This window comes from Daktulosphaira vitifoliae, unplaced genomic scaffold (assembly GCF_025091365.1).
Source record: "Daktulosphaira vitifoliae isolate Bord-2020 unplaced genomic scaffold, ASM2509136v1 Scaffold_2, whole genome shotgun sequence".
NCBI classification, from domain to species: Eukaryota; Metazoa; Arthropoda; class Insecta; order Hemiptera; family Phylloxeridae; genus Daktulosphaira; species Daktulosphaira vitifoliae.
Window position 1 is genome coordinate 24858911 of NW_026099573.1, and position 16440 is coordinate 24875350.

The following is a 16440-nucleotide window of genomic DNA, read 5'->3' on the forward strand; positions in this document are numbered from 1 at the left end:
GGATTTAAAATAGCAACTTTTTTACAAAAAATAACTTTTTCAACTTAATTTTTGAAAATGTTCCGGAAATACTGCGTCCTTTAAACATATATAAAATAAAAGCTTATTTTATGTACTAAAAAATGAAAAAAAAAATTTGTCCCGACGACCTATCTTCTATACGCAAATAGCTACCATATTCAAAAATATGCTATTTTTGTATGAAAATTATAGGTTTTGTATTTTATTTTAATAGAAGTTGCTTTTGGAATAATCCACCAATTTTTAAAAATTAAACACTATCTACAGATTTGCATCGAAGCGTTTCTTATGATAGTGATTTTAATCACTGTCAGATTAAATCTATACTGAACCCAACTATGCAATGTCTCCACAGTGCCGCGACCCCACTGTGCTACCGTTTTTTTATTACAATTGGAATAAACTCTTATAAAACTCCATTACTGCATCCTTCGTTTATAGACATAATTTATTTTTTTATCAAGTGGTTCTAAAATTTTATTGAGCAATAATGTCTTTAAAGGTGTAAAACGTAAGAAATAATTTAAAAAATTTGCTTTCTACTGATTTTAATATTTTAATTTTGAAATTTATTTACATTTAAATAAACACAAATAGTTAATTACAAATAAAGTTTACATTTTATAATGCGAAATATTTAAAACGTACCCTCGACGATTGACATTTGGTTCTGAGGTTCAAGATAATGTAATATTGCAATTTCAACAATATATTTGGTATCAAAAATATTAATAAATTTTTTACGAAGGTATAGGCCATAATGTGTTACTATAACATAAATTTCCAAATAATTGAAAGTAAATTTTAAGAAATGTATAAATAACTAAAAACAACAAAGATTGCGTCTACAAAAATTCTCATATTTATGCGCCAAATTATAATTATATTATATTTACTCATTCTTTCAAATAATTAAAATATATTTATTTATTATTCCAGAATTAAACAATATCATAGATGCTGATATAATGTTCATTTATTTAATTTTTAATAAAAAATTAATATTAATTAATTAATTATTCAATGTTTGATGCTTAATTTTCTAATGTTTTTACATAGTTATAACTATTATCTTCATTGTAGACACAAGTTGGCCTACTATAAATATTTAGCATACCTAAATTATAGAACACGTTTTTAATGATTATTGTATTTATTATTTTAAAAATTATAAAATATCAATAATGAATAAATTTTATAATATAATATTATCTAATATTTTATTATTTATCATTGTCACTAAATTTTACTTTATAAATAAAATACTTCAACACTATTTTAGATGCTGAAAATCAAATTAAAAGAGTGCACGAAAAATCTATTCAAAATAATTTACATGATTATATAGGTGAGACAATTATTAACAATCTAAAAATCAAGTTTAAATAACTGAATTGCGCTAATAGAGGCAGTTTGAATTTTTTTATTTTAATATTAAAATAAATTTGCATATTCTCAAATTTTCAGAATCAATGAAAATTCAACAAGTTTTTTATATAAAATAGAGAATCGAACAATTCTAACTAACAGTACCTATTGATATTATTAATAATTTGGTTTAATTATTTTTTAATAATTATTCCATTCTCGAACTACTTTAAAATGAATATTTAAAATATGCCTGGGTATTAAAAATTAAAATTTAATAAAATGGAAGATCCAACAAAAAACCTATGTAAATAAATAATTGCATGTAATGTACTGAGACAAACATATAAAACCAAAATAATAATAGTATTATGACAAGTTATTAATTATTATTTCAATATAAATAATTAGGTGTTTTTCAATTTGTAGATGTTGAAGATTTTACAATGGTACTTGACGAAGGTTAGATTAAAGTACTTTTACACCAGTTAATATATTATAAGAAACTTTTTTCTTTCTTCAGTTATTAAATATCAAGACCAATACAAACGCCGTACTGAAATAATAAGGGACTATGCCATCGAATTGTTACAAAATGATTACGGTAAATAATTATTAATTCTTATTAATAAAGAATCAATGCATGAAAACCTATATTGTTTTTTAGATTACTAGCTATAGACGTATTAATTATTGAATTTTAATTTTTATGTGTGAGATCACAATTCACTCAAAATTAATAGCACAATTTCAATGGAAAACTAAATAAATTATAATATATCTATAACAATTTTACCACAGAACAAAATCAATTTTGGTTTTATCATAAACCTTATACTTAAATATAAGGTATAAGTAAGAGGTTTATTGATTTTAGTTTTGATTCCTGATAGTTCTCGCGAATGAAACTATTAACGTATTTTATTAACGTCTCTATAATTCATAATAATTTACTGCCATTTCAGGGTTAATTATAACATCAATGTCTAATACCTGTTCACGTCGGAAACGCGAAGTCTGTTGATAATATTTCTATAGATTATTAACATTGAATCCAATATTTTATAAATAAATGATAAGAAATAATTTCTAACCTCAACAAAAAATAGAGATAATTTTTTTCCTTTAATGCTAACAATTATATTTTAAATATCTTATTTTTAGGTTCATTGCATAGCTGTAAAACTAGTGTTTTTTTTTTGTCTCCAGTACACCATTACTCCCACTCTTATTATATCAAATTGGTCAACGATAAGTCAAAATATCACAAAACGTATCATGATACGTAATGATCAGTATCATCATTTTGAAAAATTTCTTTCACACCCGTAATAAAGGAACATGTCCCAAAAAATTACAAATGTTATAAAACAGTTAATGTTGATATTTTTTGTTTTTAATTTATATTTAAAATAACTTTTTAAAAACTGAGTGGATTATTGCACAAATTTTATTGATAATACTTATCTTAGCGACAACAAATTTAATTTGGAAATCCAATTTTAAGCAAAGTGCAGTGATGGGATGCTTAAAAATTATATAATATTTCTTTAAACAAAATAACCTGAGACCTCAATTATTAGGTGTTAGTGAACATTAAAATCATAAAATTTTCGGTAAAAATGTCCAATTTTGAAATGTTTTGCATGACAACTGAATATTTTATAAAAATAAATGCTCTTAAAAATCAGAAATCATGTACATTAATATGATAAATTTTAAATATAAAAAATTGTATTTAATTATAAATTATACCAAAATATACATTTAACAAATATTCATATTTTTTCACAAAAAAATATATTTCATGATAAATAAAGACGCTCTTTCTGAATTATTTTTTCTAATTCATAAATTTAAAATACTCAACCAAGCAAATCCTCTGAGGTATAAAACGTACAAATTTCCAATAATATAGCTCTATACTATAAAATGGCAAGTATATATACACTTACCTAGTTCACTCCTTTATTTTCACTAACAGGTAAATCATGAATTTTGACTATATTTTTGTCTAATGTCTATTTTTGAAAAACACATTGCTCAAAAATTAAAAAATGCAAAAATATAAACAAAAACCTTATTCATTCTTATTTTATTTTGATTTTAGCAAATAAAAAAATGTGCTCATACAAAGAAACGATAATGTGTAAATTAGTTGGATTAATAAACAATATAGACGTGTTAAAACACAGAGGTGAATGCAATTTAGATAATGAATGTGTTTTGGAGTATATGGATAATGATGGAAAATGGACAAATAAAAAATACAAGTTTTACAATAACCCTGATCCTTTTACAGCAACTATTTTTAGAGCAAAAGATACCGAAGATTATAAATTATTCGATTTGAATTCAATTTATAATATTGTATATGTAGAATAATTTTTCATTGCTGTTAATATTTGTGAATATTAAAATAATACTTTTCAATAAAAATGTAAAGTGTGTAATATTGTATACAATGAATAAAATAAATAGAATTATACTCCTTTCAATAATTTTATTATTTTACTTTAGAGGATAGTATATCTACGTTAGCGTGAATCAAAAAAAGTCTATCATCAAAATTTTAATAAGAACCAGTTTAACTTAATTATATACATTAAAATAAGCATTTTGTGAAGATTGTAGATTTTTAAAAAAAAATTTTCCAGTTCGGTCAACGTGTTTTTAGTATTTTGACTAAAAATTACCCATAAAATAAAAAATGTCTTCTGTTTTTTCAATATTTGGTCAAATATTTTTATTTTATTTTTTTAGGTGTTCGTGGCGTCTAGGACCATTCCATCATACATCCAGTTTTTCATCCATCTCGGTCTGCTGCTCACGCCTACCAATCACTTCCTCTTCCTAGTTCTTCCACGACCTTCTTCACTACATTCTCTTATCACATTCTCGGTCTTTCAATGAGCCTTTATCCTGTAAGATTCTTTTCTAGTACTGTATGGAATAATAGGTATTGGTTTCTCAAAGCGTATCCTACCCGTTGTAATCTCTTATTTCTTATTGTTTCAACGATGTTTGGTTTTTGGTACAGTAATTCTAATTTCTTATTTTTCCTTAGACTCCAGTTAGTAGTTACACTGTCCTTCACAATTCCAAAAATTCTTCTCAGAATTTTCCTTTCAAAGAATAAGGAGTCTGTTTTTATCGGTTTTCCGAATTGTCCAAGTCTCTGCTCCATATGTAACAATTGATCTTATCAAGGTAGTGCATAATTGCCTTAGACATTTCCGTATTTTTCCGATTTTACACTTCCTATTCTGACTTTAAAATACTTTCCATAATACTTTGTTCGATCAGATTTTTATCAGATTATGAGGAAGTAGAACTCTGCCAATTTATTAATTAGACCTTCTTGGTATATGCCTTTTGGAAATCAACGAATGAAACATGCATTTCTTTATTGAACACTCATGTTTTTTGTAAAAGTTATCTGACTATGAAAATTTGGTCAGTTGTCGATCTACCTGGTCTAAAACCACCTTGGTATTCTCCAATTTCCTATTTCCAGGTTCAAGATTATTTATTAGTAGAGAGGTTCAGTCATAAACAAAGGTTTTTTTAGAAAATCGGGTTTTTAGACTGATTCTCAACCCCCAACCTGGAGGGCCATACCAATCCAATCACTTAAGACTAAAGTGGAGCTATTACAGCACTCAATAAAGGGCACTGGACGATGAGGACGCCACTTTTCCAACACCGAAAAAAAATATTATGATTAGTATATCAAAATAGTTTGATTCTTACTGTAAAATATAATTTTTTTAGTTTCAACATTTTAAGTTAAAAATTGATAGCGTAGATTTCATAATTAGCTTCATTATATGGTATATTTCTAGTAAGACTCAGGTAAGCTTAAACATTTTTTAAATTTTGGCAATTATGTAGTTTGGCCGATATTTATCTATATTATAAGTGGAAAAAAAATAATTCACTATTCTTAAAAGCTTATACCTTTTATTAAAAATAAAGAGTAAGCTAAAATATATGATATTCTTAAACATATTTTTAAATAACGGAAAATATCAACGTGACAGGTTGAAAAAATGAATCAAGGCCGTTATTTGTCGGACGTTATAAAGAAATACCACAATCGCTATCCAGCCATTTATTTATTTCCTGAAATACTTTTTAAATTTTACATTATCTATTCATACAAATTATACATACTTGATAACTCATTCTATAAAATATTGTAACACTTAGTCGTAATTCCAATAGGTGATTTAATCATATAATAATTTTTATTTCGTTAAATTTATTTATTTTTTCTGCAGCATTTTATCATTTGTTTTTTTTCTGAGCACATCAAAATAATATTTATTTTTTTTATATTTTATATTTTCACAATTTCATGACTTTTAACAATTATTAACAGGTTTATAGGTATAATATTCATTGATTTTTAGGCGAAGTGATTAGATCCACAAATGTCAGTGGTAATTGCAATAAAGGAGAGTTATAAATTGGATTGTTGTTCCACATCATCCATATCTTTTTAGTCAAATCAAAAACACCTAGATCAAAACAAATATTCATTTTATAATTTTTTTCTATACATATAAATATATTATGTGTTTAGTAATTATTAAACTTGTATAAAAAAAATATAGCACTGTGGGGTTGAGATAACTTATTGACGTGGTCAAGTAGGAGCAAGTATAAATGATATCTTACAGTCATTAAAATCACTATCATAAGAAATGCTTCAATGCAAATCTGTAGATAGTGTGTAATTTTAAGAAATTGGTGGATTATTCAAAAGTCAAATTCTAACTCAAATAGAATTAAGGAAAAATTGCAACAAAATTATTGACACAGGCAACGTTCGTCGCATTCGTTTTTTAATAAAATTAGCAATTTAAGATAATTTAAAAGTTAAAATTAATTTTTTTGACTTAAAATAAAACAAAACTGAAATAACTTTAACTGTATATTCTATTTCAATTAGTTTTATATAATATTCATGAAAATCAGCGTATCTCATCATAAGGTATATTAAAATACAATACCAAGAATTTTAACGAAAAATTGCATATTTTTGAATATGATTACCATGGTCCCTATATCTTTATTTTTTCATAGTATAGTATATTACATAAGCTTTAATTTAATATTAAATAAAAGTGTCAATATTTCCTGAAAATTTTCAAAAATTGAGTTGAATAAATTTAACTTATGTATAATAATTATTATTTTGAATCCCCTCTGTGGTCAGGTCAAAAGTCAGGTTTTCAAAAATTCTATATCAAATAAAAGTGGTAAACAAAAGTACTTATGAAAAAATAATTGTACTGACTCATACATTTTTCGAAAAGTTATAGTAATTTAAAGTTGAAAAACTAATATATGAAATCGTAAATTTTAACACCAAATTTGCATGTTATTTATCAACTGCAACCATTTTCACATAACTGATAAGCCTTCGAGAAAATTTTTTTTTAACTTATAGTACATAACAATAACTTTATTTAGTATATGTTTGAAACTCGGATTATTTCCGGAACATTTTCAAAACTTAAGTTTATTTAAATTTAAATGTTTGTGTATAAGTTGCTATTTTGAATCCCATCCTGTGGGCAGATAAAGGGTCAGAATTTCAAAAAATTTATATCAAATGAAAGAAAAATATCTATAGTTACAATATAAGAAAGAATTTTTGTGATTTGTTCATTTTTCAATGACAATATTTAGTAAAAAATTGTCGAAATTTAACGATTTTTAATATCCTATATTTTTGGGGGATTTTCAATATTTAAGGGGAACGAGAACAAATCTTTCAATCTTTGAGTGTAATGTATTCAATTAGATACGATTAGTGATCTTTTGACATATCAATAAGAAAAATCGGTCCAGTGAGAGCTGAAAAAAGTAGTGCCATTTACAAAAAAAAAAACAACACATCATGGTAAAATTAATACCTTTCAGCTTCGCATCGAAGCTAAAATATGAATATTGTGTAATATTATTTTTTTCTTACCTAAGTGAATAGTACCACCAAATTCATTGGGAACATTACTAAACATTTCCTCACTTCCTAGAACTTGCAGTACGTCCTCAAAGCTTGACAAGGTTTTATTTTTAGTAATTTGTTTGTAAACATTTTCTCTTATGATACTATCTTCATAAGGAAGATTTTCTTGAATTTCTGAGTGTAATAAATGAAGTAACCTACAATTAAATACAATATAAATAACTATAATTTTAAAAACAATGAAGTTAATAATTATCTTTTATTATAAATCGTAGCTTAGAGTAATAACTCAATAAAGTCAAATTACCTTTTTTCTTGCTAATATTTTATAAATAATTTCTACTTTTTAAAAAATAGCAAATATAAAAAATTTATAAAATTTTTTTTTTTTTGCTGATATGGTAAGCATGCCTATTATTCTAATGAAAAATAATTTTGTAATTAATATCGACTATTTAGTTTACGACGTCAATATTAAGATTCCATAAACAATATAATTAAGTGATCAATGTATACTACTTCGCTGTGATATGATAAAAGTATTCAGCTACAAAAGTAAATAATTTTACTTTATAATTTATTTACTTTTTAACTCTATTTGTGTGTGCTACTACCAGTCTATAATATTCCAATTTTTTTGGTAACATGTTGCTATATAAATCATTTCTAAAAAAAATGATTTTTAGTTTCACTTGAATTTAACAATAGATTTTTACTATTGCAATCAAATTTTATAATGATACACTCTATTGAGTAGATTTTTTTGACAACATTTTTTTTAATGGTTTTTTTAGTTAAAGTAAATTATTAAAATTAATTAAGTTCTGAATATTTAAATTGTAGAATCTTTTTAAACACCGAAAGTTAATTAGATATGATGACTATGATTTCTGTTTAAGTGATCTATTACGATAAAAATGCAAAAAAAAATCGTGCTTTTCTGATAAATTTACTGAAAATAGTAATACTTGTCCCAACTATGCCACGTCCATACTGTGTTTTTTTTTTTTATTATTTTTCTAATATAATTTGATGTTAAATAAAGATATGTTAAATTTGAAAACTTTTAAAATTAAATTTAATGAGTATTTTTCTCGAAAAGACTGAACTTACCGGCGAAAAATTGTTTTTAACACTGTTGCTGTTTTTTAACAATAATACAATGGTGTCTTTAGATTTAATGTGTAACAATTATTTCATAATTTAGATGGTTTTTTTCTATTTCCAAACTGAGTGTTAATCGAAATTCGTAAAATATTTGTGACTTTTTTTTACTAGTTGAATAACTGAGTAACCTCAAGTGTCTTATGTCAAATTTAAATTAACTATTGTGTTGAGCGTCATAAAAAATGTTTAATTTGCAAAATCTGTGCTAAAAAAAATTCTTAAAAATAGAATTGCAATTATTCCTTATATTTTAAGGGTAAACGATTTACTTATATTTTTTTTCATGTTTTTTGTTATACAGTGGAGTTGAGCTACTTTGCACGATATTAAAGTCGTTTATAAATAATAAAATGTATTTCACAACAACGTGATTACTATAAAAACGGAGTTGGCTTATTTTACTTTTAAATATAACAATAATGTTAAAATACTGCAAAATACATAGATGCCCGAGTGAACAATATTATAACGTTAGTATGTGTACTTGGACGGCACGTGCGTCGGATGTAAGTCACAGGTGAACTGGTTTAAGCCGACGTGTCTCGTAGTATTCAAACCTTGACCTGTCCTATCTACCGACCGCCGGACAGGACAAACTTAGATATAACGTCGACACAGATGTGTGCGACAGTGGACATCTGATAATCACGACAGGATAACGTGCTAATTCACTGTAAATGAATAGTGCGCTATTACGGGCCGTGTCAACTTAAAATTAATTTCAGAAAATAGTAAAGAAAGTTTTATGAATTCTAGAAAAATAATAATGATATATTTAAATTCAATAGCACACCTGTTAGCATGGAAAGAATTGCTCCCAATAGGAAAATCAACAATGCTCAACTTTGATTGGGAATTATTATAATTTGGAGCAACTTCAATTGAGTGAAAAACTCGAGATTCCCTTGATAAATTTAGAAAGACCAAATTTACATTAAACCCATCTGCGGTACCTGCTCCTTCATTAGATAATATTTCAATAACTTCGGTCATGTTAGCCTTGGATGACAATAATGCTCTGGTAATAAACTCGCGTGCTAAAAAAACACATTTTTATGTTAATGATGTCATTTGTGTCTAGAAATAGATAAAAAAATCTAACGTATACGGCCCCTGACGTTTTTCGAGACAGATAACGTGTTGATTGAAAACACTAAACCATGATAATTATGCCCACTGGCTAGCCCAGGTAAGTGTCCTGCGTACGCTAGCGCTTCAAATTTTTCTTCTCTGGCTTTGAATACACCCCCAGATTCATTTTTACTAGGTATTATATGTGCAGCTATAATATAAAAGTTGTCTTCTGACGCAGAAAATGCATCTTCTGTATGACCTAAAAACTGATATCGCAATGATTAGGTAAGGCTTACAAAAATGGTTTATATAGAGAATGATGTGTAGTAACATGTTTACCTGACCGTTTAGTTGGTTTATCATAAGTGAACTACATCCCACAGGTCCTTTGTCTACATATTCCTTATTCAAGCTCATTGGTAACGTATCATCTAAAGCCACCAAGAAAAGCTAAAAAAAAAGTACATTTAAATAATTTTAATTTCTTCAATTATATTTTAAAGAATAATCAGTACCTGTTCGAAAGGAGCTTGTGATCCATCAGCTATGCCTCGTAACTCGACGATGTACTGTGGAAAGTATTTTTCTGTCGCGCTTAAGCTCTCTTCGTATATTTTACGACCTTCTGGTTCCTCGAACAATTTCAAATAATTTTGTAGTGGGCTATATTTTTGTAAATAATCATTTATCATACTCTTATATGTGCGACCCTAAAATATGTTGAGAAAATATTGTAAGTTACATTGTTTCAATTAACATTTTACTCTAAATCATCACAACCAGCAAACCTATACTTTTGGTTTATTGACTTGAATAATTTTAATATTATGACGAGACTAAATTATACTTTCACTGAAATTCTTTTTTAAGTATTTATTAGTTTTTCATTAGTTATACAGGGGGTGGACAAAATAATATGAACACCATGCAATATAGTTACATATTGTTGCAAGTTGGCTACACTGTATAATTTTTGGACAACACNTTGCAAGTTGGCTACACTGTATAATTTTTGGATAACATGGCGTAAAATTAGTATATTATTACAATATAGTAGTTATTTATAACATATTAGTGTATAACACAGGTTATACTACGAACGTTAAAATAAATTTAAAATAAAATGCGTGACCTCTTGGACTTCCAAAGAGGGCAAATAGTGGGTGCTCGATTAGCGGGAGTGTCTGTAACGGAGACATCTAAACTGTTGAACGTGTCAAGAGGGACAGTTTGGATCCACAGTAATGACAGCATACACGAAATACGGAAAAACATCATCGGCGAAAAGTAATAGTGGGCGAAATCCAAAGTTGACTGACAGGGACCTACGAACATTAAAACGGATTGTGACAAGACAACATAAAACTACTGCGGCTAAAGTTACAGCAGAACTTAACGCTCATTTGGGTAATACTGAATCTATTCCGCGAAGGATTGAAGCGGTTTTAAAAGCAAATGGAGGCCCAACATCTTATTAATAAATAAATATTGAGTATATGTCAGGTGTTCATATTATATTATCCACCCCCTGTATATTCTACTTACCACACTGAATCCAACTTCATAATGAGTTCCACTGACATAATGAACGGGTATTGATATACGTCTTGGAGTTTTCACAACTCTTTCACCTGTACATAAGAAGTATAGAAACTCAAAAAGTAGCTCTACAAAACTTTTAAAATTATTTTAAATCCATTCCTTATAACTAATTTTTAAAAAATAATTAATGGTTCCTTTTTTAATTTTAGAAAATGAATCCTTAAAATCATTTTTATATTAAACTATCTATTATTGAAAATAAAAACTTAATTTATGGGCTCATAAATGTTTTAATCAAATATTGCTGATAATGGAAAACATTAATTTATTGATTAAGTCACTGGTTCTTTATCCATAAATATAATTTAAAAATAATAATATAGTCAGTGACATAATTTTATAGGCTATAAATATTAAGCATAAAAAGATTAACAAAAAACTATTTGACCTCATTAAACAATATTCATACTTATTGTACTATTATGATATACTATTTTCAAATAAATTCTACATTAAGTTACAACAATCAAAAAAAGTACAAGCAGATGTCAAACAAACGTGCAATAGCATAACTATGGTTTCCTCCAAAGGGAGTATATTTAATTTTTCGCTACCCCTAACAAATGAAAAAAAAAATTGTATCTTCATATTTTTGTCTACACAGATTTTTGTCTACTTGCTTAAATCCAAGCAAGTAGATCATCAGTGCAAAAGTGAAAATCATAGATTTTGGACAGTGCATAAAGCTCAATATAACTCATCATCCCTTAATTGAAAATTAAAATATCATCACAGTTGGGCTTATTATAGTATAAATACTACAAAAATCTAAAATGGAATTATTTGCTATAAACATAAATATTTGGTTTATCCATTATGTTATAAATTAAATTGAAAAAAAAATTTAAAGTAAAGTACAGTATGTAGTTTCGACTGGTGTATAGGTTCGGTTGCTATGTAAAATATGATAATTTTACCAAAAAAATGGATGTTTTTCTTTTTTATCTTAAAGTACATTGTATTAACTCTAACACAATGTAGTTTTAAACAAATCATGTATTTTGGAACAATAATAAAAATTTTTAAAAAAATATTGATATAATTTCTTAACTCCCACTGTACCTTAATGAAGGACTATGAAAATGTTTAAAGTATTATTAATAAAAATTTCACAATGAACCTTCCTGTTTTCAAAAAATTATTTCAATATAAAGTGAAAATTAAAAATATCAATATTAACTATTTTATGATAATTATAATTTGCAGAACAATTTTCTTTATTATTAGGATTGAAGGGAATTTTTTAAGATTATGGCACTGATAGCTTCATCTAGATACGTTTAGACATATCCATGAGCAAAATTGGTTCATTAGGAACCAGAGTTTGGGCGTACCTATGCATTAAAACTAAAAATGTTATAATTGAAATCATGATAATACGAAAAAAATTATCACATATCTAACTACCTATTAATTAAAACTAATAATTTATCTTGAAACTACTTTGTGAATAGCTCTTGCAAAAAATTAATTTAATCACAATATGTTCAGAGTTGGAACTCTATTATTTTAATGGTGAAGTATTAAACACAAATTAGCTGATTTCTTTCAATAATTTTTAAGAACAACAAAAAAAAAGTTTTCCAACTAGTACATAAATTGCTGTCGGAAATTAAAATAGACAAAATTACTGAGGTAATTATTGTAATTATTAGGAGTAAGGGAAAGAGGTAAATCACCCTTATAATACTATAATATTAATTAAAAATTATACTTAAGTTAATGATGATTAATTTAAAATTTTTTTACTAGGTATTTTTCAAAAAACAAAAATATTTTGATAACATGAGTAAAGCATTAAAATTTAAATTAAGATAGGACTTTGAATGATGAAAAAATTTAAATCATTCATTCACTAATGATATTACTCTGATATTTAAGTCATAAATACCTTGTTCTTGTTGAAAATCTATCAAATCTGCGTTAGTATAATTATAAAATAATAAAAATTTTAACAATTTTAACAAAAATAGTTGATAATTCATTATTATTTTATATTGTGATAATTGATTTAATTTATAAAATATACTAAACAAACGTTGTATGGAAATGAATTCAATTTTTAACATAAATTAGATTGCAACTTGTATTTATTAACTTTCTTATTATCAAGGACGGTAAGAAAAATAATTATGAAATACATGTATTTTAGTTATTTTTGGAAGGAGAAAAGTGTATATATTGGCGTAGATAAGGGAGTTTAAGGGTTTCAGCCCTTTATTGAGAATAGCGATTTAACAATAAAAAGTCTTTATTATTTTATTAATTTTCATAAAAAGAAATTTCAAATGAAAATTTACAACTTTATAGAAACCGAAAAGAATAGTTTTATAGGACAATTTTATATAAATGCATCAGACTGACTATATAATACGGTAGGATGCAGCTTATTATGGTGTATATTAAATATAAATTATTATAAATTTTATAATACATAATCTGTTTTTTAAGTATAATTTTTTGTAAGAAAAGAAATAAAAATGATTATTTTGAAATATCGAAAAAATAAATACTTTTTTTTTAATGTTATACAAAAATTAAATAAAAAAATGTATACAAATTATAAAAGATATGCATTTAATGTAGTCCAAAACTAAAAAATATTTTTTAAAAAAGTAATGCAAAATATCATTTGAACAAATGTTATTAAAAATGTCAAAACTAGGTGGCGCGTTGTATATGTCATTATTCTTTAAATACTATAATTTCAAAAAATAACAGAATACTCTAACTTTTGATTATAATATATACTTTAATAGAAACTTATAAGTTTTGTATTATAAATTAATAAATTATAATACAAATTTATTAATAAATGCAAAAAAAATTATATCTATAAAAAATATTATGGTTACAAGAAATATAGCTCTAGTAATGTCAATCCATTAGATTTAAATTTCAAACGAATTTCCAAAAAACAATAAGACTTGTATACTCGAGTGAATAATTTTTTTGTTAGAATAGTTATATTTTGTGGTCCAAAACAAATATTTTTAGAGACTATAAAATATTACTAAATATAATAACATTAAAATAGTATAAAAGTTAATAGTAAAAAAATTGGTGAGCATTTTTATGTTCAAGGTGAGGTATATTTTGAGAATTACTGTAAATACATTATATTTATTTGTCAAATCCAATAAAAATTTCGGTGATGCTCTGGAAATTCTGTCCAAATCCAAAATTTGTAAAAATGAGTTTATGTTTATGTTCTATAGATAGAACATAATATAATATAAACATAGAATGACATAGATCGTTTTTTCTATAAATTTTATAAAATCATATAAATTGTTTACGTTATATGCGTCAATTTTGAAAACGAATTTTACCAAACACGATCAATACATCATGTTTTTGTAGATCATAGGTATGCATGATTAAAATTCATACATTATTAATATTTTTTCATAATTCTTAATTTAAGATTTATGATAAGATTACAGGCCTTGGTTTAATTTATTCAATATTTTTGCAACAGTAACCTAGTTAACTGATCATCATTTATTTTTTCATTCTTGGAATTCGATAGCTATTTAAGAGATCACAAAGGTTTGGTTGAACTCCAAGTATATCGAGATCATCGTTAAAAGTGTCACTATAAAAAAAAGTTGATTTCTTTTGATCATTTCCATCATCTATTGACGTTAACGTTGACGGCAACAATGGAGACGATTTCATAGTGAGTGTTGATGTAGTTGTTGATGTTGTTGCAGCAGTTGAGCTAAACGGCCATGGTATTTTTGATCTGCTAGTGGAGACACTATTTATGTGCGTAGAAACTGTAGTTAATGTTGTAATCCACATCTGATGTGGCAATGATTCATTCATAGATCCATTAAATTTTTCCATGAATATGTCGAATACGCGTGAAACGATGGCTGACACTTTAGCGTCATCATTGTCATTAGTTGTCATGATCGTACCGTTGTTGATCATCAACATGTATTGAATATTTGGAGTTTTAGTCGACATCAATAATTGCCGTTCGATTAAAACCTTAGCTATTTTGTTGGCGCAGTCTAGAGCATCTTTTTTATTACATTCGTCCAAAGTATCTTTAATCAAATTCACCAACTGATCTGTTGATGACATAGTGACATTTGATTTAAAATCATTACTATTAGTTGTCCACATCGACATTTCAGTCGTAGATAAATTTGAAAATGCTCGGTCCATGCCATCTTTCAACAAGACACTATTGTCAGTTGTGTTACAGTGCTCTCCTGGAATTGGGTCAAATCCAAACAACCTACCTGAGTTGGCTAATGTAAAAATAACTAACATAAGCGACGATACCATTGATAATGGGAACACATTAAATAGTAAATTATATATTAAAATTTAAAATATGATTACTTTTTAAGCATTATACATTTTATATATCTTGTATCATTGTTATAGTGATTGCAATAAACGTTTATAATTGGCTGATGTATTTAAGTTTGATTTTTCAATCTATTACAAAATAAAATAATTTATTTTGAATTCTTAAATTAAAAAATACATAATTCTGCATTTTAAAAAATAATTCTTTATTTTTCTTCAAAACATTGAATAAAAATGAAGTTCAATCCGAACATTCTCTTAAATACAGTGATAGGTTTTTAAAATTTTTCTGAAGGTATTGAAATTAATTATATATTTGAAATGCATTTTAAAGCCTCTATACCCTGATATTATATATACATAATATATAAATACAGTATTTTAACCCCTACTAGACTTATCTTGGACTTGAAAATGGCAGGTACCAAATCAATTTATTGGTTAAAGACCAAAAAAAAATGTTTTCTTTATACAAATTATCGTTTTGTATAGCCCTTTAAGGAAAAAAAATCTAAGTTGTAAATGTTAAACAGTACTAAAATTATATTTAAATATAAACAATAATTTAGCATAGTGTTAAGATTTTTTTTAATTTAAAAAAAAGTCCAAAGTAATCTAACAAAGACAAACAGCTACCTAATTGCTTTAATGACCAGCGGGGTCACATATTATACAGGTCTATACAGAGTGTTCAGTAAGTTTTGTTACAAACAATGAGAACAATAGAAACCCGTTTCCTGACTTACTGAACACTCTGTATAGCATTATTCTCTCACTAATTCAAGTGTAATTGGTATAAAACGAATCTTAAGAATTATATTTTTACAAAATTTTGGAAAAATTTAGCATTATAATAATAATTTCAGTGAAATTGATAAAAATTTGTATGAAAATAATTA

The 16440-nt window shown here is 25.7% G+C and overlaps 3 protein-coding genes across 13 annotated transcripts in view; 1 reads left to right on the plus strand and 2 right to left on the minus strand.

Moving 5' to 3' along the window:
• The window catches only part of LOC126897683 (uncharacterized), a 22766-nt gene extending 18889 nt beyond the window's left edge, over positions 1–3877 (plus strand). For 7 of the 11 annotated variants that reach the window (XM_050671460.1, XM_050671462.1, XM_050671464.1 and 4 more), the window contains 4 exons: positions 1304–1369; positions 1801–1851; positions 1913–1993; positions 3500–3877. In XM_050671460.1, the coding sequence (XP_050527417.1) occupies positions 1304–1369; positions 1801–1851; positions 1913–1993; positions 3500–3774 (473 nt within the window). In that variant the 3' untranslated portion in view covers positions 3775–3877. The remainder of the gene's footprint in view (positions 1–1303; positions 1370–1800; positions 1852–1912; positions 1994–3499) is intronic. The other 4 variants (XM_050671461.1, XM_050671463.1, XM_050671465.1 and 1 more) reach the window with 1 other exon arrangement.
• A 1540-nt stretch (positions 3878–5417) lies between these two features.
• On the minus strand, positions 5418–13256 carry LOC126897679 (uncharacterized). The gene is made up of 8 exons (XM_050671456.1): positions 13104–13256; positions 11156–11241; positions 10126–10320; positions 9950–10060; positions 9639–9876; positions 9330–9573; positions 7376–7566; positions 5418–5912 (listed from the first exon to the last, which is right to left on the minus strand). The coding sequence occupies exons 1-8, from the start codon at positions 13195–13197 to the stop codon at positions 5791–5793; spliced, it is 1281 nt and encodes a 426-aa protein (XP_050527413.1). The 5' UTR covers positions 13198–13256; the 3' UTR covers positions 5418–5790.
• A 1302-nt stretch (positions 13257–14558) lies between these two features.
• LOC126897689 (uncharacterized) lies at positions 14559–15643 on the minus strand. Its single transcript, XM_050671479.1, has 2 exons — positions 15572–15643; positions 14559–15477 (listed from the first exon to the last, which is right to left on the minus strand). Exon 2 carries the CDS (start codon positions 15389–15391, stop codon positions 14717–14719), a length of 675 nt encoding a protein of 224 aa, XP_050527436.1. The 5' UTR covers positions 15392–15477; positions 15572–15643; the 3' UTR covers positions 14559–14716.
• Positions 15644–16440: the final 797 nt, after the last annotated feature.